The sequence below is a fragment of the Nymphalis io genome, chromosome 1 (genome assembly GCF_905147045.1).
Source record: "Nymphalis io chromosome 1, ilAglIoxx1.1, whole genome shotgun sequence".
Taxonomy (NCBI): Eukaryota; Metazoa; Arthropoda; class Insecta; order Lepidoptera; family Nymphalidae; genus Nymphalis; species Nymphalis io.
Window position 1 is genome coordinate 12,934,570 of NC_065888.1, and position 25,387 is coordinate 12,959,956.

Sequence of the window (25,387 nt, forward strand, 5' to 3'; positions counted from 1 at the left end):
TTAATTTATTAATATATATCTTAAGATGAAACCTTAAATATATTACAGATACCAAAGGTCAGGTTGAGGTGACGGTAAGGCAGTGACATATTTTTGCAACATGTTTAAATTTACTTTAATTAACAACGCGTAGTATTGACGATGAGATGAACTTAAGAGTAGCAGTAACCTAAATTAAATATCCAGATATATATTCAATAAAAATACCATTAAAAACAAGTTGCTTTCGAAATGGAACCTAAGCGTAATTAATACTAATATTATAAATGCGAAAGTAACTGTCTGGCAATTACGCTTTCACGGCTTAACAGCTTAACCGATTTTTATTACATTTGGTATGAAGCAAGCATGAATCCTGAGAAAACATATAGGCTGCTTTTTCGACCTCATTCCTACTGTAGTGCTATTTGCATAGCACGCGGGCAAAGCCGCGGAAGAAAACTAGCATGTATGTATACTGCTAAAATAAACTATAACACGTGATAGAAATCTAAATAACTGTCAAATACAAACGAATAATAACTGAAGCAAATATTGCAGCACAGAGTTGCGAGAAATGACAATAAACGAGGGTCACAATAGTTCTTGGCTGGTTGGAATTTATTTAACATTGAGAGTTTAAAACTAGACTTTAGCCTTGATATAATTTTTTTTTAACTAGTTTGATAATTTGACTTTGCTTAAGTTACGTCTATGACTTGTTAAGTGATTAATTGATTACGAAATGCTAAAATAAAATATCCGTAACAGCCTGTGAAAGTCCCACTGCTGGGCTAAAGGCCTCCTCTCCCTTTGTGAGGAGAAGGTTTGGAGCTTATTCCACCATGTTGCTCTAGTGTGGTTACACACATGCAGGTTTCCTCCGATGTTTTCCTTCACCGTAAAGCACGAAATGAATTATAATCACAAATTAAGCACATGAAAATTCAGTGATCTTTGTCCGGGTTTGAACCCACGATCATCGGTTAAGATTTGAAGACAGTGGAAACCTTCGGAAAGTTACCTAGCTCCCATGGTGGGGGAACTGGGTTATGTGGGATTCTTACCCACTAAAACCACTACGATGGCCGTCCTTGGCACGGGTAGGAAAGGCTGCACGATCATGTTGATATAACGCATCCGCGATCTCTCCCGTGCTTTGCTCCGATCGTGGCTCGGTAGAGCTCTCCTCAGGGGTGAAGGTAATCTCGCCCCCCTGCACTCCTTGCTAGCGTGCTCGCGTACGGCAGCGCGAGGCCATCCCGGCTGCCGTCCTCCTCAGGGCCGTCTGAAATAAGCCACGCGAGGCCCCCACCTCACGCATCCACGGCCCCAGGGTTACGCCCTATCTTTTAAGCCCCGGGCGTCGGGGCTGTGATGGGGCCGAGACGACGCCGACGTCGGCTCCGCCGAGCAGATCGATCCTTTCCCGTTCTTGCTCCGCCATCTCCTTGTGGACCATGACGGTCTCACAGAAGGTCACTCGGCCCTCCACGCCGATTCCCTGCGAAGCACTCGCCGACACGACTGCTCGCAGAGACAGGTCTTGTCCGACTTCGCAGACCAAGATCTCCCTCACATCGCCGACGCGTCCGACGTTCTTACCACTGGGCCATCTTGGCTTTAATAACATATAATAGGCTTAAATATTAAATAATATATAGCTACATGATTTAATTATATGGGCCGTGAGTTACTTACCTAAGTGTTAATAATGTAATGGCTTATGATTCACCTAGCGATTTAAAAGTCGTAGATTCAAACCTTACCTCTTAGGTTAATTTACTTAAGGACTTCTAGCACAAACTTTATGCGTACAACTAATCTTATTGAAAATCAATTCAATAATAAATAAACTTCAGTTCAATGATCACATCCAAGCCATTCCATACATAACACGAAAAGGCATCATAACAACTTAGGATTTTGTAGTAACTAATTCCGAACAAAAAAATCGTGCCTAATTGAGATATAAGTAGGCAGATTAGAAATTTACTGGAAAGAAGTCCGTAACAAAATAAAAATAATATTATACATAAGACTATAGTATTCCTATTAAGTATTATAATTATTACTTCCAGGTAACTTATGTTTTCTAGAAAGCCTCAATACTCTGTATTTAGCTATTTTCTAACATAACTAACGAACTTTAATCTGATTCCGTATCACGGTAGAACAATATTTTTTTCATATACATAAATAAAGGTTAGGAAAATCCAAAACAACAAGACTAATAATTCGTAGTATAAGTATAATAAAAATAAGTCAACCTAAAACCAAATATTATAGAAAGGAGCGATCACTATCTCTTATATTATAGAAATATTAAAGTAATAAAATATAATAATTAAAACACTAATCTGTTATTTTGTTATACCTCAAAAATATTAATGCCGGTACATGAAAATGTGGAAGTAGTAAAAGTTAAAATACGTAGGTACATATAATAATAATAATAATTATTATATACGTTAAAAGTATCTGTGTCCTTAAAAAATTTAAGCAATAGAACCTCAAAAAAATATTGTAATGCATGTTCAAGACTTTTTTTCATTTTATTTCTATAGCAAACAATGAACGTAAGAACGTAATGTTCCATTTATGCAACTTTGAAATGTTTACTACTACTACATAAAGGCTACTATTTCATAATTAGTATCACAATAATTGTTGACGTTTAAGCGGGAGATTTTTATCTATAGCAATTATTAGTGTACTATTATGCTGCAAACCTACTAGTGCAATGTTTTTTTTTGTATTTATCATTTATTTATAATCTTCAGTAACTATTGACTGGATACAACCTTGACATAATTTTATTATTTGACTTTTATGTTAACACGTATTACTGTTTGTTTTTCTTCAAAAGTTTGTGCAAGTATTTATGGTATAAATATAAAAAAATGTCTTGCGTATAATCTGTGCTTCGCTCTAAAATTTAAGGCTTTTCACACAATTGGTTTTAGTTTAAAAAAATAAATCATTCCGGAGAGAATAAAATAATAGGTATTACTGAAATTTAAACGGGAAATTTTGTTTTCTATAAGTAACTTGGAAACCGTAAGCAGCATTGATGAGAAAACCGACACGCTGGTCAAAATACTGCAAAACACATCCCGCAAGTGCTTTCTGCCACAGAGAAGAGACAACGCACCAAAACTCTCTGCTGAGACACTCGAGCTCATGAGAAAACGACGAGAACTACCATCGTTTTTGTCAGATAAGGCCTTAAACCGAACAATAAAAACGCTGACGCGACGCGATCTCCGACGCTCCAATACCCGTGCCATCAAGGCTGCGATTGAGCAAAATCGGGGATCGAAAGTGTTCGCTCGCAAGTTTGGGAGACCGCGTCTGACAAAACTTAAAACTGAAAATGGTGGGGTCGTTACCTCTAGGCCTGAGATTGTCGGAGAAGTAGAGAGGTTTTATGGGCAGTTGTTCTCTTCAAGATCGGGTAAACCCGTGGGAATCAGTATTGATGACCAGCGCGCCCCTCTTACGCGCCATTACTCCGAGGAGCTCCCGGTCGTTGACCAAGGCGAGATTAGGGCGGCTCTAGAACAGCTTAAAAACAACAAAGCTCCGGGAGATGATGGAATCACAACAGAGTTGCTTAAGGCAGGCGGGACTCCGGTCCTGAAAGAGGTAGCAAGCCTCTTTAATTCCGTCATCCAACATGGCAAGACCCCGGGAACGTGGAGCGGGAATGAGGTGGTACTGTTTTTCAAGAAAGGTGATAAAACCCTCTTGAAAAACTACAGACCAATCTCCCTCCTGAGTCGCGTGTATAAGCTGTTCTCAAGAGTCGTCACGAACCGTCTCGCCAGACGACTTGACGAGTTCCAGCCCCCAGAGCAAGCCGGCTTTCGATCAGGCTACAGCACCGTGGACCACATCCATACTGTTCGGCAGATTGTGCAGAAGACCGAAGAGTACAATCAGCCGCTGTGTATGGCATTTGTGGACTACGAGAAAGCCTTCGACTCCATCGAAACCTGGGCAGTGCTCGACTCATTGCAGAGATGTCATATCGATTGGAGATATATCGAGGTACTGAGATGTCTGTACAACGCCGCTACAATGACTGTCCACATCCAGGACTGTAAGACGAAGGCGATCCAACTGCGCAGAGGGGTGAGACAAGGGGATGTAATATCCCCGAAACTGTTCACCAATGCGTTGGAAGACGTTTTCAAGACGCTGGATTGGACTGGGTATGGAGTCAATGTAAACGGCGAGTACATCTCACACCTTCGATTTGCCGACGATCGTCATCATAGCAGAGTCGCTGGAACAACTCACCGAAATGCTGCGTAGTCTAGGCGAGTCTTCCCAGTGTGTCGGTCTCGGTATGAAGTTGGACAAGACCAAGGTCATGTTCAATAGGCATGTCGTGCCGGGACCGATATACGTCGAGGGAAAACCTCTCGAAGTTGTTAGTGAATATACCTACCTAGGACAGATAATACAAGTCGGTAGGAACAACTTCGAGAAGGAAGCCGATCGAAGAATTCGCTTGGGATGGGCAGCATTTGGCAACCTTCGTCAAGTCCTCAAGTCGTCTACACCGCAATGTTTGAAGACGAAAGTCTTCAACCAATGCGTTTTACCTGCCATGACATACGGCGCCGAAACGTGGACACTAACTGCGGGACTAGTCCACAAATTCAAAGTCGCTCAGCGTGCTATGGAGCGAGCTATGCTCGGAGTATCTTTGAAGGATAAGATCAGAAATGAGATTATCCGGAAAAGAACCGGAGTCACCGACATAGCTTGCAAAATTAGCAGGCTGAAGTGGCAGTGGGCTGGTCACGTATGTCGTAGGACCGATGGCCATTGGAGCAGACGAGCTTTGGCGCACCTTGGGAGAGGCCTATGTTCAGCAGTGGACAATGATTGGCTGTTGATTGATTGATTGAAGTAACTGGTAATACGAATGAAAATAAATATGCATTAAGGGTTTTGTCATGTATTTCAATAAAATCGCTTAGTAAAAAAAACATTAAGTAATGTTTAATTTGTTCTTATTTAAGCCGATTGCGTAACTGATGTTTGCATGAATTTTTCATATTTTCGTAATAAGAAATTATAGAGTCGAGATAATTAGTGCATATTTAACAAATATTATTGACATTGTCATCAAACTTGTCCTTAATTGACGTACCTATGCGTTTATTGTTCTAACTAAACAACCTAGCACTCTTAGTGTTCAGTGCAGTTGATAAAATGTTTACAAACTACGTAGAATCTTTGAATAAGACTAGGTTTACATACTAAAAAATATTTATTTTAGGACAATAGGTTTTAACCTCACAACGCCTTTTTTCGCCTCACAACTTTTTCCATATTCTAATGGTTAAACATAAATATGAAGATGATGCCATAGACAATAATTAATTTTATAAATAAGATATATTTCCACCAATTTTTCACGAGTGGATTTCTCTATAGGCCGAGTAATAACTGGCGGGATTTTAGTAAAAAATCCGTAAGTAAAAATAGGTAAGCATCAGTAACAATTAGAAAAACGATTGAGATAATTTTATCATTTACAGACTTTAATTCTTATATATGATTAAATTATTAATACTTTACAAAGAGTAGAAGGGCTATCTTCCATAGGTCTATGGCTATCTATGGCTGCAAGGGTAACCAATCTGTCCATTGAAACTATTACCTCGGCAAACCGAATATTCCTAGGACCGACTTAATCAATGAGCAATTGTTTTCATCTTTTAAATGCATAGTATAGTTTATATAACAATTATGCAGTAGGCTAATTGGGCAAATCGGATCACTCCCTTTGCGCACACGGTTTTAAAGAAAACATCAAAGGATAAAACCGACAAGACCAATATATGTCTTAGAATGTGATGACATCTATTAGACTTTTTAGGTACTAACTTCTATACATTTGCAAAGATATATCCCCCCCTTAGACCAACGCAAGCGTGGCCGAGGCAGGTCCGGCATCGCGCGGTCAGTTGTTCGAAGAGACATCTTCGACAACGCGACCGTGCCTGTCGCCCTCACCCCCGCCGCCGCCCCGCGTATACGCATTATACATGCTGAAACCGGTGGAGAGGACGTCCACCGGGCTGCTGAAGCAGACTTCGCCGTCACTGTAGCTGAGTCTACAGCAGGCGCGGAAGGAGCCAAGCGCCCGAGACCGGACTCTTCGCCGGAGTCCATGGAAGGGGAGGACAAGCGCCCCAAGACCGATGCTTCCACTGCATCACCGCCGTACGGATCGCCGCAGGATTCGGCATCCTCATCGCGCGCGGCATCGCCTACAACGGGCGAAGCAAGCGAAAAAGGACGGCCAAAAGAATTACCACCGCCGCGATCCCCCTCCCCAATGGAGGGGGGGTCGCAAGACACCTGGCCGCGTGACTCGACGAGCTACGCGGCACTGCCATCGACGGTCGAGGAGAGGACAGCCTCCCGTCCCACTTCACCGCAACCGGGGCCGTCAGGGATCTCCTATGCGGCGGCCGCTGCCGCTCCAGCGTCGCCCAGGAGTCGGGCCCCCGCACCGGTACCTGCCCCAAGAACGGCGCCTCGTTCCAGCTACCCACCGATTACGGCGGAACGCTTACCTAACTGGACGAGGCACTTCGAGGTGCTAAAAAGCAAGCTTGGACACGCCCCGAACGCACGCCCTTTGGGAAAGGGAGTGCGCTTCCTGCCCGGATCCGCGGAGGAGTTCCGGGTCATCCAGCGCCATCTGACTGAGGCTATGAACCAGGATAAGACTATATCCTGGTTCTGCTATAGCCCAGCCGCGGAACTGCCAACCAAGGTGGCCATTAGGGGGCTACCACTCGACACACCCCCGGAAGAGGTGATCGCCGCCCTGCGCAGTTTAGGGTTCCCTGCGCAGAGCGCGAAGGCGATTCCAGGCGGAAGAGGTCGACATGGGTGCACCTATTTCGTCCAGCTGGTGCACCTGAAGGAGCAGGAGCTCAGGTCACTATACAAGACTACTGAGCTCCTGTGCATGCCCGGCCTGCTGATTGAAGCCTGGAGAGGCGCGAAGAGCCCGCCTCAATGTCACCGCTGCCAGGCATTTGGCCACTCCTCGGCCAATTGCCATAGGCAACAAAAGTGTGTTCGCTGCGCCGGCGAACACCTGGCACGGGACTGCCCGAGACCTCTTTCGGAACCACCGACGTGCGCAAACTGCGCTAAGGCGCATACAGCAAAGGACCGGAGGTGCCCGGTCTTTAAGAAAGAAGCACGAAGGAGGGGCATTAACGTGCCCGCCCCTCACCCGAACGGACCGAGAGCACAGCCAAAGGGGGACAGGGAGCGTGTCCCCCCGGTAGCACCTAAGCAGGTGGTCGGTCGCCCTATCGTCGCAGAACCTAAAGCGACGATAGTAGTCGACCAGCGAACTAAGCAGCCACCTCCTGCGAAGAAAGCCACGGAGGTGCGAGCCAAGCTTGCGCCCCCAACAACTTTGGCGCCTCCAGCCAACCAGCCGACGGCCAGGGACCAGCCTATAAAGGTGCCTAACAAAAAGAAGAGAAGAAAGAGGGCAGCTAGGCCTCCCAGGACTGAGCCTGCGGCGGCATCGACGCCGCAGCCCAGGAAGGCAGCGACGGAGCCAAAGTCCGCTCCGGCTGCCGCCACGCGTCCGGTGGTGAGGCAAGAAGTGCCTCCCCCTGCGCAGATGACTACCTCGGCCAGTGCGAAAGGCCTGGACACCACCATCATCGTCCGGGTCTTCATGGAGGCACTGACGGCGATCCTGGTCGCCTATACACAGGGCCAGGACATAATACCTGCCATCTCAGCTGGAATAGCCGCTCTTGCGAAGCTCAATTCCAGCTGAGAATACTATACTGGAACCCAGGTGGCATACGTGGCCATATCCGGGAGCTGACCCTACTCGCCCAGTCGCAGGATATTCACGTAATCCTCCTGGGCGAGACGAAGCTCTCGGCTGAGATCGAGCTCCGAATCCCGAATTTCTTCGTGTATCGGCGAGATGAAGTCTCTCCCCGGGGCTGCCCATTCAGAGGAACTGCAGCCCTGGTGAGGAGGGATATCATACACGAAGAACTTGCACATGCACCTTTTGTGAGCCTACGTACGCAGGGGGTGCGTGTGCATGCTGGTGAGACGGAGCTGCTGCTGTATGCCGCCTACAAGCCACCCGGACAGGTTTTCTGCAGCACCGATGTCCAATCGCTTATCGACTCGCCGATGCCTACACTGATCGTGGGTGATCTGAACGCGAAGCACCACGCTTGGGGCTCGCGCGTCATCACCCAGGCGGGTAGGCACCTGCTTGAGGATAGCGAACGACAGGGTTACGGTGTGTTGGGCCCAGGAGCGCCGACCCACATACCGACGAACCCTTCGTACCAGCCGGACGTCCTGGACATCGTGCTGCACCACCGACTAGACGCACCCATCGATGTTGAGGTGAATTACGACCTCAACACACAGCACCTGCCGATTGTGGTCACAATCGCCCTCCAGCGCGACTTTACAGTGCCCCGCTCCCCTCGTTTGCGGGTCGACTGGGGGCGCTACTCCTCAGAGCTCTCGGAGTTTGAGCTCACGGTCCCGATCGCGACGACTGAAGATGTGGAAGGAGCTGCTTCTAAAATTTCTGAGGCGATCCAGAAAGCCAAAGAAGCAGCCACCTCTCAAGGAAGCACACCGAGAAGTCGTCAGGACCAGCTGCCGAGCTCGCTCCGAGTGAAGCTGAGGAAGAAACGAGTTCTTCGCCGACTGTGGGCGCGAACGCGCTGCCCGAGGGTGAAGCGTGACCTCAATAGGATTGCAGAGGAAGTGTCGCGTGCGCTCGTGGCTCTCGAGGATGACTACTGGGAGGCCACCATCGATCGAGCATCCGAGCACGACACTACGTTGTACCACCTCTGCAAACAGCTTACCGGACATGACTCGCCTGTTTACCCGCTCCTAGATCGAGCGGGTAACAGAAGATATTCCGCCAGCGACAGAGCAGAGATCCTGGCGGAACATTTGGAGGGTCAATTCACCCCCAATCCACCGGACTTATCAAGAATCGATGTCGTCCATCATCACGCGGCGATCCAGAGGCAAGTGGAGGTATTCCTGTCGGCCCCAATCCCGCCGCTCCAGGGAGACGATTATATCTCTCTGTCCGAGCTGCGGAAGGCCGTCTTCCGATTACCGAAGAGGAAGGCGCCAGGCCCCGACGGAATTACCAACGCCGCGTTGATGCAGCTACCCAACAACTGCCTCGTAGCGCTCGCGAGTGCTTTTAACGGGATACTCCGGACCGGACACTTCCCCGAGGCGTGGAAGAGAGGGAAGGTTATCGCCCTCCCTAAACCCGGGAAGGATCGTCGCCTCCCGGCAAGCTATCGGCCTATCACGCTACTCTCGCACATCGCCAAGCTGTTCGAGCGTCTGTTGCTGCGGAGACTCGCGCCTCACCTGCCCCTGCGCGAGGAGCAGTTCGGATTCCGCAGCGACCATTCAACGACGCTCCAGCTGGCGAGAGTTCTTAGCCACTTAGCCAGTGAGCGAAACAGAGGGCATCCCACCGTCGGGGTCTTTCTCGACATGGAGAAGGCCTTCGACCGGGTGTGGCATGCCGGACTCCTGGCTAAGCTCTTGAACACCTCGGCGCCTCTCGCGTATGTGCGAGTAGTGGCGTCGTTTTTGGAAGGCCGAAGCTTCTATGTCTCGGTGGAAGGCGCGGACTCTCAGCCGCGCCCCATTCGAGCCGGAGTACCCCAGGGTAGCTGCCTGTCACCGCGTCTATACGCGGTGTACACGGACGACATCCCTACCCTCCGCGACCATCTGCGTGAGGGTGAAGAGGATGTGTTGCTGGCCCTGTACGCGGACGACAGCGCATTCTTTTCGTCGTCCTACCACCAGATCGTCGCAATAAATAAGATGCAACGAGTGTTGGATCTGATACCGGATTGGCTAGACAAGTGGAGGATGGCTGTCAACGTCGATAAGACGGCCGCTCTGCTTGTCGGTGCTGACAAGCCGATGCGTCGGCTCACCCTTCGAGGCCAGGACGTGGGATGGCAGACCTCAGTCTGCTACCTGGGGTGTCACTTGGACCGCAGGCTGCGCATGATACCCACCGTTAACAAGGTGGTGAGTCATGCCGCGGCTGCCCGGTCTAAGCTGCACACCCTCTTCACGTCGCGGCTTCCATTAAAGACCAGACTGAGGGTCTACGGTGCCTACGTCCGCTCGCGCCTGACGTATGCGGCCCCCGCCTGGTACGCACTCTGCTCAGCGTACCAGAAGCGGAGGATTCAGATCCAACAGAACCGATGCCTACGCTTGATTGTAGGAGCTCCGAGGTACGTCAGAAATGATGTCATCCATAGAGACACCAGGACGCCCACCGTGGAGGAGTTCGTCCGCAAGCTCGCTCGCTCGCTATTTGCTAAGGCAGATAGCAGTGCGAGCGTACACCTCCACGGTATAGCACCACTTCATGCCAGACCACCTGAGGGGCGTCCGTTACCTCGTGAGCTCCTATTGTCGCCGACCATCAGCGCCGATGCAGGCATCGGTGAAGAGGAAGACGACGATCTGGAGACGCGGTAGGACGACATAACCAGTGAACAACCAACCAACCATTGAAGAAAGATAGCCATTGGGTCACAACGACCCTGGCCCTATGGGCCTAAAAGAATCGACACGACGGTCGAACCGTCGGGGAGGACCATCCCGGGTAGGGGGGGCAACCCCGAGGCCCGTACCCAGACTGGCCTAGGCCAGCCAGGAGGACCATTGATTGATTGAAAGATATAGGAGGTTAATAATATTCAGCTCTAGATGGCCGAACTAATTATATATAAGTTATATGTAAATATTATAATACTAGTTAGTTTTAAAATTTAATTGTAAAACTTCAATCATCAGTAATTATAGTTAATGGAAATTATTGTATTTACATCTATGATATTCAACAATCATTAATGGATATATATATTAGGTCGTTACATATGAAATTGGCGTTTTGTACGGGAGGAATATAAAGTCAATTTTTTTTGTAAAATATATTTAATTAATCAAAGTATGCACCGTTGTTATCTATGCACTTTTGCCATTCCATAGGTAGTTCATTGATAACTTTACTAAAAAAAACCATTGGGGCGAGAATCAATGAACTCTTTGAAGGTGGTTTGGACTGCCGCATCGGAGTTGATTTTTTTTCCTTGTAAGAAGTTCAAACACAAACGCACAAGTAACTTTTTCTGAGTCAATTTTCGTTTAGGGCAGGATTTGGCTGGGTCTCCAGGGTTCAGCCATTGCGACGAGTGCTTCCGATTATCGTACAGTATCCACTTTTCATCACAAGTAATGATTCGATTTAAAATTCCTTCATTATTGTGTCGGTTGAGCAAAGTAACACACACAGCAGTCGACGCGTGTTTGCAAGTTCGATTCACTCAATTCATAAGGTACCCATCGTTCAAGTTTTTTTACTTTCCCGATTTGCTTCAAGTGGATTAATACAGTTTTATAACTTACCCCGAAGCCTGCAGCTATCTCTGGAGTGCTTTGTGATGGATCCGCTTCCACAATAGCCTTTAATTCATCATTTTCCACTTTGGTCTCCGGCCGTCCACGGGGTTGGTTCTGAAGGTCGAAATTTCCAGAAAGAAAACGTTGAAACCAAAAACGTACCGTGCTTTCTTTTGCGACACCAGCGCCGTACACATCATTAATCCTTGGAGCTGTTTCTGCAGCACTGGTGCCACGGTAGAACTCGTACTCGTAAATATACCGATATTTCATGTTTTCCATTGTGCGGTAATAAGCGACGCCAAAGAAAAAAATAATGAGGAAAAAACAAATGAATGACTGTTTTCGAAACTCAAATGTACCAGCTAAATGAATTTATAAATTTGAATTTGGAATTATTAACCAAAGGGGAGATATTTCAGATCAAAGTGGTCAGTACGACAAAACGCTAATTTCATATGTAAGGACCTAATATTTAATTCAGTATTATAAATAGTAATAATCATAAACAGTCAACCATCATTATTTGCGGTTTAATTACAATTTTTCTTTTATTCCTTCCATTCTACCTAACAAAATTAAAATATAATAAAAGTTTACTTGAAATGAAAAATTGAAAGGGAAATGTATTATAAAAATGAATAAACATTATCATTACAGAATGAATAAATGATAGACTTGACATGATTTGTCATCAATATTAATAATTCTAATATAATAAATAAAAAGTCATATGTTATTTCAAAATTAATTTATTTTACAAACTTACTATTAAACTAACATTAACATGACAAAATTACATTAACACATCCAATATGTATGTACCTCATTTTATTTATATCATTATATTTGGGAGTCAATCATAATATTTTACCCAAGCATTTGAGCTTGTATTTCATTATTAAAACAGAAATTTAACATTGAGTATTTATTTTTTTATAAAATAGGAGACAGGCAGGCGGGTGGGCCACCTGATAATAAATGGTCACCATCACCCATACACTGGTGCTGTGAGTAATATAAATCGTTCCTTATATCGTCAATGCACCACCAACCTTGGGAACTAAGATATAATGTCTCCAGTGCCTGTAGTTACACTGGCGCACTCACCCTTCAAACTGGAACACAAGGATACTAAGTAATGCGGTTGAATATGTAGTGAGTGGTAGTACCTACACAGATGAGCTTGGCCGAAACCTTAACACCTAGTAGTGAAGTACAAATAAATCATTTGTTTTCAAAAAATCATAAATGATAAATTATTACTAATGACTTTTTATAATGAAATATTATGAACAAGCTTATTATTAATGACATGATGTATCGGTGCTACAAAACATTCATTAATGTATCTAACTTAATTTTATTAATACAATTCATCAATAACATTCAATTTTGTTCTAGAAATGAATGAATAGGAATAATAGTAATTAATGGATAATTTTACTGTTTGAATTCCAATTTTAAAAATATAAATATTTTACGCTTACACTACTTAGAAAAATAAATCTTAGTTTTTTTTTTTTTTATAGAATAGGAAGGCGGACGAGCATATGGGCCACCTGATGGTAAGTGGTCACCAACGCTCTTAGACATTGGCATTGTAAGAAATGTCAACCATCGCTTACATATCCAATGCGCCACCAACCTTGGGAACTAAGATTTTATGTCCCTTGTGCCTGTAATTACACTGGCTCACTCACCCTTCAAACCGGAACACAACAATATCAAGTATTGCTGTTTTGCGGTAGAATATCTGATGAGTGAGTTTATTGAAGAATTAGTAACTCATCTAATGTAAATTATTTTTATACACTACATTTAAATTCTAAATTTAACACTGTAATGGACATATCAATTATTCAATTTCATGCTAAATTCAAAAAGCAATGTTTTACATGTACTTTAAAAGAATATTTTAACAATCTAATTCATAACAACATTTATGTCCTTTCATTTTAATTAGCAGTAGTCTTAAGTACAAGTAATTTTTTATCACTGCACTCAACTCAGTAAACTTTAAACTGCAAGTGTATGTCAAATGTCATTGAAATATTATACTAACTATAAATGGATATTTATTATTAGCTATTTTGTGGATCTGGGTTATTGCTACTTGAACTCTCCTCACTGCTACCTTCATCACTGGATTCCTCACTTGTCTCGTCTGATTCATCACCCTGTGATGACTTTTTAGCCATTAATTCTTTAAACTGCCGCACTGTAATCTTTCGCGGCATAATTTCTCTCAGAAAATCTAACGTGTCGTCCTCTTGGACCACTTCGGCAATGTGTTTGTATTCAAGAAAGTTGTTTTTGCTATTTTTAAATGCCCTCTTCGCTAGATCCGTTACGAATAATTCCTGAAATAAATTGTATTCAATTAAATTATATATTGTTGTCATTAAATATAAATAGTATTTGTTTTAAACATGTATTACTTACAGTTACTTTAGTTACTAAATATAAAGGTTCTGGTCCAACTGCATCCACTTCTGGTGAGCTTTTCATTATAGTTTTTACTCTGGATAGTGGTAAGTGTAAATCTTTTTCTGCCTTAGGAGTGGACATTGTATTTATATTAGGATCACGATTTTGAATTTAATGTAAGTTGAAAATTTGAAACTGTCAGATTTATCACATCACAGCATGCTTTCAGATTGTCTTGTCATGTCAAAAATTGTAAAGTCACAATGACATTAATTCTGTCCCTTTGAAAAAAGCAAAGATATCACACCCTAAAGTTTTTACTGTGCATGACAACTGTTTCTTCGATTAATTTACTTTTGGAAAATACGAAAGTGAAATACCTATACAACTTGTTTTTCTTTTTTTATTAACTAATTAAAGCAAAAAACCTAAATTATTAAATATTTCTTTAGTAAAAAATTGACATAGCTAGATTTTTCTTCGAGTATGAACAGACAAGCTATTCACAATTATTCAGTAAACTTCAAAAGACTTCAAAAGAAAGCGGAATGTCTATTACTTTTTAATATGCCTGGTAAAGACATTGCTGTAAGATCTCTTGTCACAAAATTAAAAATTATTAATGTTGCATGCATTTATCATACTTTAGACCTTGATGAGCTATCAAAATGGGATAAGTCGTGTTGATTACCAACCTAAATTAAACAACTAAACACGTGAGGGTAAAGGTAGACAGTTAAGGGAGTTTTAATATAACTATAGATATTAATTGCAAAAATAAAATTTAATAAAATTACAAGTGATAATTAAAGCACAAGTGTGTGTGCAGACACAGGTGCATTGTCTATACCCTAAATCTCCGAATCCGATGGGACTGCAATCCGACCCGACCAGAAAGAGAACAAGCGCAGGACCAAAATCTTTACGTGCTTTCCGAGTCACGGGAGTGTACACACTTCCACTTCCAGACTCCGGACTGCTTCTGAGAATTTTCTACAGAAAAACTCAATAACTTTAATTGACCCGACCTGGGCATTGAGCCTAGGACCTCCGGGTCTGCCACCTTACATCTAGCCACTAGACCAACGAGGCAGTCAACATGTAATTATTATAAACTATATATACATATTATTTTAAAACGCTTTTAAAATTTATCTTAGTCGTTCTTTCAGAAGATAGAAATAAATACTCAAAAAGTTCTTTTAAACACTTAAATGACTAAATAATTTTTTGTACTCACATTTTAATATGAGCAACGTTTTACATGTTAGTTACGTTGCCGTTTCTTTTTGATATTTTCAGGACATTATAAATTATCACAGCACAAGCACAGATCATATAGAATAAATAGCATTGGTCTTAGTTCAAGTTTGTACATGCAATTTGATCTACCTTCGTAAAATATTTTATATGCATAAACAAAATTGCATTGCGCTGCATTTCATTCTCGAGTTGGCGACAGCTATATGGGATAGTGATGAATTGCATTTTTTTAGTTTTCAGCAGTTTTTTATAATGTCTGTGGTGTTACGATACGGTAAATATAACTCATTTTGGACCAATAAGACTTAGAATATCTGTTTTTACTTAGAATTATTCTTATCGAACGGTCAATGCAAAATGTACAATATGGCGACAGATAAATGTTCTTACTGTAGTTCCGTACTAATTAAAATACAGGAGCTTTGAAAATATAGCAATCAACTCAAGAATCTAATAAAAGCTGCTATTGTAAATATTATTCAATTATAATTAATTATATATTTGGCTGGTTTCTTTCATTTGCAATTTTCATAATATTATTAGTGTAAGGAAGCAAGGGTCAATCAATAATAAATAAATCAACAATTGTGGTCTTAACGCTAGCTGTCTTTATTTTCCATTTCCTTATAGAAAATATTTTTACGAAAAACAGTATATAGGGCCGCCCGCGTGCCCGTACGCCCCGATGGAGCGCCGCTGACTAGTGTCGCCCGGCAGCCCAGCCAACATACAATACTTACGTGAAAACGATAAATAATATAAAAAAAATACTGATAGCACGAGATCGAAGCTTACAGGGACTTCTCAATTTTGATCAGTTCAGCGATGCCATCGTACATCTCCTTAACGGCATCGTACTCGGTGAGACCCATGCGCCTCTTGTTGGAGATGTCGTAAACACCACCTTCGGCCTCGGTGTGCTCGCCGCGGGTTCCGCGCACCTGCAAGTGGTATTTCGCTGCGACTTCCTCCAACTTTGCCTTGTCAGCTGCGAGTTTGGGCAACTTGATGTGCACGGAAGCACGCACGGTTGTTCCCAGGTTGGTGGGGCAGAAGGTCAGGAAACCAAGACGGTCATGGTGAGAGAAGGGGATCCTCTTCTCGATGTCGTTTACAGCAGTCACTAACCTCTTGTATACTTGCTTCAAGTCACCACCCATTTGCATGGAAATGATGCGGAGATGGTCCTCCTCATTGCACCAAACCAAGAAGGTTTTGTTTTCATTGTGGTAGATACCACGACCTGAGGGCCAGAAGCGGCAAGCATTGGCAGCCTGGAGGAAACGGTCACCCTCCTTGAAGAGGAAATGGTCATCAATAAGTTGTTGTTGAGTTTCCTTGGACATGCCAGTAAGGGGGAAGAAAGTACCCTTAAGTTCACCATCAAGACCAGATAAAGTTGAAGAAACTTTTTCTTCCATTTCCTTGTACTGGGCCTCAGTCAAGCAGGGGTTGAAGGGGTAACCTTCCAAAGAACGGCCACAACGGACACGTGTGGATACAATGAATTCACTAGCAGGGTCTAAGTTGCCTAGGGTCTCAACATCACCCCAGTTCTTGGCTGGGTGCTTGTCGGTTTTCTTGAAGCCATTGTGGTAATCTTCAATGATGGGGTCAAAGAGGTCGGCAAATACCGAGTATGCTTCAGCATCAGGAGCGTAGATTCCAACACCAGAATCCAAGTTCTCAACACCTGGAAAATAAGTAAAAAATAGTTAGAATAGAAGTAGAGAATAGATAAATAGAGAACATAAACAGTCTACAATTATTTCTACATATTTTAATATGAACTTCATATTTCAACTTCTATTGATGATTGATTTTTTTATTCATAAATTCTTTTAAATATTATGGATCATTGAACGGCTAGAAAAACATTTTATTAATAAAACTATTTATTTTATACAAAAAGTAAAGAAATTGAACACCTTTAAAGTGAAGTAATATTATATTACAAGAAAATAATTTTAATCTTAAAACTTTTTCTAGATATTACATTGCTACTATCACAAGCTATCAGACTACAATTATCAGCCATTATCTACAAATTTTCCAGAAAAGATTATATTTCAATAGGTGATATTCATTTTAAAATAAAGGTATTATTACAAAATATACACATAATAAAAATGAAATTATTTAAAAATTAAAAAGTATAAAATCAATTACTTGCAATGAATTGGAACAAAAATTTCGACTACTAAATTGTTGCTAAGTTCGCAAAAGCGTAATTATTTCATTTAAAAAAGTGATCTTGACTTATTGCATCAAACTAAATAATTATGTAATATAATAATGGTAATGAGTTAAAGTATGATTTACACTTCGTTGAATAACTCCGCATTCAATATCAATTGCCTATGCCTATGAGTAGGTATTACTTACCAGACTGGATACAATCCAAGAGTGTAGAGCCAAAGGAAGTCTTCTTGTTCTTTAGAGCATCGAATACTTCCTTGGTAAGGTACTTCTTAAGCAGCGACTTTGAGTCGGAGGCCTGGAGCTTGCTGAATCCAGCTTCCAATTTCTCCATGGTTGCGGCGTCCACCATTGCTGCGGCTTTTCTGCAAAAGATTAAAAAAAGGTCAATATATTTTCTTATATAAACTAGACTATATAGGTAATGGAGGAAAAGGATTCTAACGCTTTTAAAGCAGCACAAGTAGCTCGCGTACACATTTTTGATTTTTCAAAGAAAATCAAACCAAACCCAAAAAAATATTTTGACTTTAGAATTGAAACGGCGCGGTTGACGTTCAAAAATCACTACGACTGCTTTCAACATTATTAAGGTTAACACACACACACTACCAAATTTAAAATTTGGTTGTTTAGGTATCTACCCACTTTTTTCTCCAGTTTCTTCTTCTTAGATGCTTTAAGTATTATAATTTAATATAACTTATATTAAAAAATAAAACATACATTTAGATAAATATACAACTAGGACTAATTTAAGAAAATGCAGATTTATAATTGTAGCTTAAAATTCCTTGAATATTGGATATAAAATTTACAAACCGTCTGATGAGGTAATACGCAAGAACAGCGCCGCCGCAAACCATAACAGGAATCGTAATTTTAAATTTATAATTCATAGCGATGTTTCTAATACTACTAGGGGCGATGAGAGGATCTACCAACTAGGTGATAGTGTTAAGGAGTACTGACGGATTTGGAATTGTTTTTCGAACACACCCAAGAGTCACTCGAATTTAGTAGAATTACGTAATATTGTCAGAGGTCGCCTTAGCCGCGCGCAAGTCGTGTAGAATTGTCAGCTCACTGCGCACCGGTGCTGCTTAGTTGCGCGCAGCCGTTACCTCCCACTAGCAAACTGCTTACGAACGTATTATCGCGAGTTTCTTATTACCAAATTGCATTTATTACATATGTGCGACAGTCGACAATGAAAACATGAACAAGCTTCGTCAAATTACAGCTGCAATTTGATGTTCTCAGAATGATATCGATTACGAATACACCTTATATTTTTGCTTGAAAATAATATTCAATGATATGCAATTAATTAATTACTCATTCGAATAAAACTATAGAAAAATAGCTATGAAATTGGAATAATTCTTGTTAAACTTATAATATGAAAATTTATAACAGAATGAAAGACTTATTAAAAATAAATCTTGCCACAGTAATAAAAATATGTTAATTATTATAACTCATTCTAAAAATAATGATAATACTTTAATAATATAAAGTAATATTAATTATTTATTATTTTATAAAGTATACTACTACCATTATGATCTTATTTCACAGCGCATAAATTAAATTCTTTAAGAGGGTAAAATAGAATTAATGTGGTCGTTCAATTAGTTGGATTTTGTTAAGCAAATATGAAAAATTATATGGAAATATTGATCATTTATCAAGAAAACTTATTCTGTTGCAAAATAAATGCCGGCTTCTAATATACGCACCCGTCGGCTTCATCTGCCGGTTTGTTTTCCTTGTTTTCTTTTGTAGCACAGCCACCCATTTTCACTAATATACAATTTAACTAGCCGCTAAACATGCACTATATCACGAATAACTACAGCAAATAAATAAAATCAACGGAGAATACTAAATGCAATGATGGAATGATATTTTGCCCAAATGAATATGCCTGTGCAGGGAGCGGCGACGTTGAGGGGTGACCCGATCGATGCTCGGTACGCACGCACGCGGCTCACGCTTCCCGCCCTTCGGGAACCGCTTCAAAACTTTTCGGAGGGAAATCTACCCCTGGCCAGCGCCACCGTTAACGTTCGCGGGCTATATTTGAATGGAAAACCAACTTTTTTACCGCCTACTATCGTCATATCAGAAAGGGCGCACTTAAACTTATCATTGCACATCTTGAAACGATTTAATTTGTCACTAGATAGCAGATATAACTTATCAAAAACTTTTGAGGTGATATCGAATGATAATGACGGTTGAAGAGGCTGCTCAGGGCGGTAGAATAAATAGTTAAGTGTCCACCGCTTACCTTTTACTTGAACAACCGTTAGAGTCGACTGCGAGGTGCAGAATGGTCGGTGCGGGAGCGCGCGGAACGTTAAGCCTACTGCGTCCCGCGCCCGCACCGCAGCCCTACCGCTGCCAACCTTGGCCTTGCTGGGATGCTCAGCGTCTGGCCACCGCAGACTTAACGCTTTCTAAATGCTTTTCTTTATTAATTTAATCGTCAGTATCGAATGTTCAGTATGTAATATGAGATAACTATCACATTCAAGTAATCATATTTGCATATTCTTTGTGCGATAAAAAATAGATTTTGGTTTTTTTACAACATATCATCATTAAAACGTTGATATAAAAACGGTTACGAGATATAATGATTCCAAAGAATAATCAGGTACCTACCTATATTATTGAATATACCTATTGTATTCAAACCGGTACACAACAGCAATATAAAATTAGGATGTTGCCGATTCGTTTTCGAACCTGGATGAACTCCAAAAGTATTACGATACTTGCTTAATACTGGCCTCGCCAATGTCAAGTTTATTTTTTCACTTTCAATTGGAACAATAGCTGTTCTTTTTCATAGTTATTAAATATAAATATTTTTTTAATCTATGATGTTGTAAATCTCCTATGAAAGAACTACAACATAATACACTTTTAAAATAAAACGAAGATTATGTAAACCTTTTATAAAATTAGTTTATTTTTGTGTTATTGACCTAAGACGTTTTTCTATAGCTCTGGAAAATATATATTAAAATCATTAGCATTTACTTGCGTGGGTTTTGTGCGTCAAGGTCGGAGGAAGCCATAATGTTACCCTCAAAGCTGTTTTATAAACGGCTTTGACCTTTTAATGAAGAAGTTGGTAAGCGATATTCAAAGCAAGTAAGTATTTCATTCATCGCGAATAATTACATAGGGTTCTTAATTTTATATAATTTAGATTGAATTTTGTTATTTTTATGTCATCGTAAATAGAATACAATTTGGCAGTGTTATTTTTAATTAATATACGACCGTGGTAATCTAAACTTTTAAGTAAGTTAAAGTTAACTATAGGTTTGTCTCCGTAGTCTAATCTAACACTAGTCTGAATCAGTTACTAAAATATTTTTATAATGTTAATCAGGCGTATTTACTGGATTCATCACTTCTCCATAAACAATAAAATAGTCATCACTGTGTCACCACGTCGTAGTCACTTACTAGTGGCGCTAATTACGTTACCAGCTTATGACGTAAGTATTTAATAATTCCATTTACCTGATCTCCCGTTAAAGTTTTATTTTTTTATTTTAAATAAGAAACAAAAAATAAATTGTTGCATTGTGTTTCACAACACATATTTTTATTAAAATTCGCGTATAATTTGAACCTGATAAATCAAAAAACTGAGCTTTAAAAGCAGAAAAACCTTTATTTTAAATATTCCACTCTGTAGTTTTTACCTCTAAAGGTTAGCTCAGCAGTGGGGCATTTAACAGGCTAAATAAACAGTTTGTTACTTTATTGGGTATTATATGAAGGTCTACATCAGTTTTCCGATTAAAAATTAGTCACGAGTTGTTGTGCAAATGTATTTTTTAGAAACAAAATCGTAGTTTGCGAATCTTACTTTGAATTAAGCTAGAGATTCAAATAGTACGTGTACTTTGCGGCTACAAATAAGTAAATAGTCGAATTTCTATAGTTTGAAAATAATTTTATGATATATTTTTTGACTTTTAATAGAGAAACCAACGTTCAGGGATCGATTCTAACGAATCGGATTATAAGAAAAAATATTTAACTTTACATCAATTGGAAAATCATTATTATGCATCTACCTACTTACCTTACCTTTATTGTTTTAGTAATTCTCCATTCTAATGAGAGAGGCGATAATAATCTAACTATATCGTAATCGTAAGTTATGTAATCATTTAATTTTAAATCCGATGATTTTAGGTATTTTCTAAAATATTAGGTAAATTTAGTTACGTATGATTTTTATTTTTTTAATAAGGTAAGTTAAGTCATTAAGGAAAAAAGCTGTATTAATTATTATTTTTGCTTGTGAAAATAACCAATTCATTCATTGTTAACACATGTCATTCGCGAGCACTTTTATTTTAAACAACGTGAAGCAAAAAAATTGTGGCCACTGGCCGTGGGAAGGTTCTGGAAGGCCTTGGCAGTGACACGGGCTTGTGGCCTCGCAATAACGGTAATAACTATTAAGCGTTTAAAAATAAATTCTAAAAATTAATGTTTGCCGAATCGCGAAATATTTGTATTTTAGATATTGTAGGTACCAACAGCAAATATATTTTATGAACATCATGTCATATCATGTCAAATATGTTTTTGATATAAAGCAGGTAAAGTATCGTATCGAAAAGTACCATAGTTTAATTGAATACCTAAAACGAACATGATTCATAACGGAAATACGAAAATTCCACACAACAATTGAATTGCACAATAAGAACTGTTGTGACTGTCAGACTTCAGAGGTACGTGGGTAATTTAGCTCGACATAAAAAAGGATAAGGTTTTATACATGATTTGCTTAGCTTTTATACCAAAACTAACAAAAAGATGAAGTTTCGAAAGATTATTTAGTTATGATTATTTCTATAATCTATTAAAATTAAATGTAGAATTACTATGATACCTCATCATCGATGTATATAACATTCTTACCTCTATAATAAGATCAAATGCATATCCAAATGTATGTGTACTTTTTAACATGAAAATCATAAAACCTTCCGGGTAATCGTAAAATTTCTATTATCCAAGGGTGTTGGGTGGTATGGTATGAGTTCGCCCTGTCGAAACAGCTTCGCGTGCGACCTTGCCCCGCTCGCCTCGCGTTTGTAAGGCCAATGTCAATGTCGAACGAAACGGAGGTGGATTATTTGGTAGTGACCGTGAAAATAGCACGAATATGTAAATTGCTCAAAAGTATAACTGCATCGTATCATGTTGGATAAGAAATATATAAAATCGAAACGTATACCTAATTTATTCAAAGGAGTGCAGATGTGGCTTTTAGGGTAGAGTACGTGTGACCGAAGACAGTGGGTTCAAGCCTTCTCAGCATCAGTGAGTTTTCATGTGGACTTTGGTGAAGAACAAGTCGTCAGGAAACCTGAACATGTGATTAAAGTTGGGAAGCTTGAGGAGAGACCCCAGCCGTGGGACTCTTATGAGCTTGTTACATGACAATCGGCTCTCGCGATGATTTAAGATTGCAAAATCTTGCAGAACCGTAAAGCTACTGTGCTTGTCGCGGAACGTAGGTTATCCGAGGAATAACGTACAAGAAATACATTAGTTTTTTTATTACTAATGAAATGACATACATCAACAAGGTACAATTAAATTTATAAATTTGTAAATCAATGAACACTAACTATGCAGTTTTCATCATCTCGATATATCATTTGGATAGACTAAAAGGCCTTCTCTATTTAACTTTCTTTTTAAACAAAAGTATATAATATTATTATTTACTGGCATTTATGGCAAATGTATGAAAGTTTGGTTTGGTTTAATCGATAACGTCGTATGATTAAAGTTTAATCAATTTACCTCTTTTAGTCCAGCCTTAAGACAGGTTTATGTATTAAGTAGATTTACAGCTTACCCTAACCATAGGTCATCGAAACTATGGAAGTAAAATAAGTGTATATATAAGTACCAACGTGGAATAATTTTGCATTATAAATAAATATATCTTAATTAAGAAACGTTTGTAGTGCATAAATATAGCAGAGGTATTCGCCAATCGCATGGAATATGTAAATATAAGGCTTGTTTATCTTTATCCCTTCGATTGTAATAGGTATAGATAATATAGCTTTGTAAAGTTCATATGAAAATTTACTTTATTTATTTATAGACGGTAAAGTACGTTTCACTTTTAACCTACCAACTTACGACGGCTGTATTTTGTTTAACAATAATATCTATTAGTAGACAAGCTCTACAAAGAATGCCTTAGCTGCAAATGCCAATCGCTACATTGCATTGTTGCAACTATCGAATTCGTCGTTCGGAATGCCATGCCAGACTACAGACGATTGATTGATGTAATAAATAGTGTATTAATAATAAATATAAAGCGGAATAGCCGATTATAACCAAGAACGAGATTCATTATTCATTTTCATACATCTTTTTTTTTTCTTATACTTTATTTATTTGTAGAGGTGATAGAATTTTATATGCCTGGGTGAAGATTTCCTGCGAAACTGGAAGTGTCAATGACAATAAACCAATTAACTATTTCTGATCAGGATGTTGCAACTGTCTTTGAAATTTTTTACTGACTTTCCAATTTTAACAACTTCGCTGAATCGTTACTTATGTATTAAATGATATAATATGATGATGTGATATTCGGACTTGTTGTAGATTTTTTACGATCGTTAAGCAAGTGTAATGCTTTGACTTAGACTCGACCAAGAATAGATCCCTGACGGAACCCTACATTAATTTGATCCTAGAATAATGTCTTTCCCTTTACTGATACCGTGGTGACGTAGTTTCCAGTCCAGTGTAACTGCTGGCACAAGGAACATAACACCTTAGTTCCCTAAGATATTGGCGCATTGATTATGTAAGGAATTGTTAATATTTCTCACAGTACTAGTGTCTATAGGCCTTGGCAATTACTTACCATCAGGTTACCCTTTGCAAGTTTCTCAACACTATCCATTTTGGTTGTATGTAATTTTAGCTCGTCTGGGTAGGTACCACCCACTCATCAGATATTCTACCGCAAAACAGCAATACTTGATATTGTTGTGGTCCGGTTTGAAGGGTGAGTGAGCCAGTGTAATTACAGGCACAAGGGACATAAAATCTTAGTTCCCAAGGTTGGTGGCGCATTGGATATGTAAGCGATGTTTGACATTTCTTACAATGCCAATGTCTAAGAGCGTTGGTGACCACTTACCATCAGGTGGCCCATATGCTCGTCCGCCTTCCTATTCTATAAAAAAAAAAAAAAAAATTATAAGTATTGGTGTTTTTGTGGATTTATTTTATTACTAGTAAGAAAGCTGATCGCAGGTGAGTTTTTTATTCTTAAGACCTAAACGTTTACGTAAAGCCTGGATCGATGTTCAGCAAAATTGGGTCAACATGGCAGCCAGCGAAAATGTTTAAGTTACGTAATATTCCAATTTCCCTCTGCTTACATTTATTTGGTACGCAATAACATTGTAATTTTATTATTTATAAATAAATTGTTACATATTACATACTAATGATGTATGTATGTACCTATAGATCAGTGAACGGGTAGGTTCTGCTTTACAAACTCGTGAACTATATTTATAGGTATATAGTTCAAGACTCAAAAATGTTTCAGACAAAATTTCTAATAGATTTTATGGATTATCATTTTCGTAATAACTATTTTTGACCTAGTTGGTTGACTGGAGTGATGATATTGACGAAAAACTGTTTTTTGGTACTATTTTCCCAAGAGACAAACCACTAATCTACCAAATTACAACTCTCCTTGACCTTTTGTAGTGAAAGTTCTCTTTTAGGCCTCTAACGAATGGAATAAAAACAAATTATTGTAGCACAAATCTTCTATCAAAGTTTCTCGAAAGAAATTTATATTTAAACAGTGTAAATAACATTACGTTAAATAAGGTCGTGGTTTTAGAATACATCTCATATATCTAGCGGTTAGAGTTTCGTAGGCTACCGCAGCACAATG

At 40.1% G+C, this 25,387-nt stretch overlaps 2 protein-coding genes across 4 annotated transcripts; both read right to left on the reverse strand.

Annotated features, from left to right (window-relative positions):
* Window positions 1–12,288: 12,288 nt before the first annotated feature.
* Window positions 12,289–14,149, reverse strand: LOC126770641 (chromatin accessibility complex 16kD protein). Its single transcript, XM_050490151.1, has 2 exons — window positions 13,933–14,149; window positions 12,289–13,850 (listed from the first exon to the last, which is right to left on the reverse strand). The coding sequence occupies exons 1-2, from the start codon at window positions 14,056–14,058 to the stop codon at window positions 13,572–13,574; spliced, it is 405 nt and encodes a 134-aa protein (XP_050346108.1). The 5' UTR covers window positions 14,059–14,149; the 3' UTR covers window positions 12,289–13,571.
* Window positions 14,150–15,765: 1,616 nt separating this feature from the next.
* LOC126770298 (arginine kinase) lies at window positions 15,766–19,835 on the reverse strand. 3 transcript variants are annotated; one of them, XM_050489668.1, is made up of 3 exons: window positions 19,676–19,835; window positions 17,566–17,744; window positions 15,766–16,873 (listed from the first exon to the last, which is right to left on the reverse strand). In XM_050489668.1, exons 2-3 carry the CDS (start codon window positions 17,729–17,731, stop codon window positions 15,972–15,974), a joined length of 1,068 nt encoding a protein of 355 aa, XP_050345625.1. In that variant the 5' UTR covers window positions 17,732–17,744; window positions 19,676–19,835; the 3' UTR covers window positions 15,766–15,971. The 3 variants fall into 3 exon arrangements, with proteins under 3 accessions (XP_050345625.1, XP_050345618.1, XP_050345609.1); XM_050489661.1 differs by lacking the exon at window positions 19,676–19,835 and adding an exon at window positions 19,122–19,145; XM_050489652.1 differs by lacking the exon at window positions 19,676–19,835 and adding an exon at window positions 18,202–18,496.
* Window positions 19,836–25,387: the final 5,552 nt, after the last annotated feature.

Coding starts and splice junctions, on each gene's coding strand:
- LOC126770641 (XM_050490151.1), bottom strand. CDS start 14,058: ATGTCCACTCCTAAGGCAGAAAAAGATTTACACTTACCACTATCCAGA. Junction 13,851..13,932: donor ATTTAGTAACTAAAGTAACT/GTAAGTAATACA, acceptor AATTTATTTCAG/GAATTATTCGTAACGGATCT.
- LOC126770298 (XM_050489652.1), bottom strand. CDS start 18,278: ATGAATTATAAATTTAAAATTACGATTCCTGTTATGGTTTGCGGCGGC. Junction 17,745..18,201: donor GCGTATTACCTCATCAGACG/GTTTGTAAATTT, acceptor AATCTTTTGCAG/AAAAGCCGCAGCAATGGTGG. Junction 16,874..17,565: donor CTTGGATTGTATCCAGTCTG/GTAAGTAATACC, acceptor CTTATTTTCCAG/GTGTTGAGAACTTGGATTCT.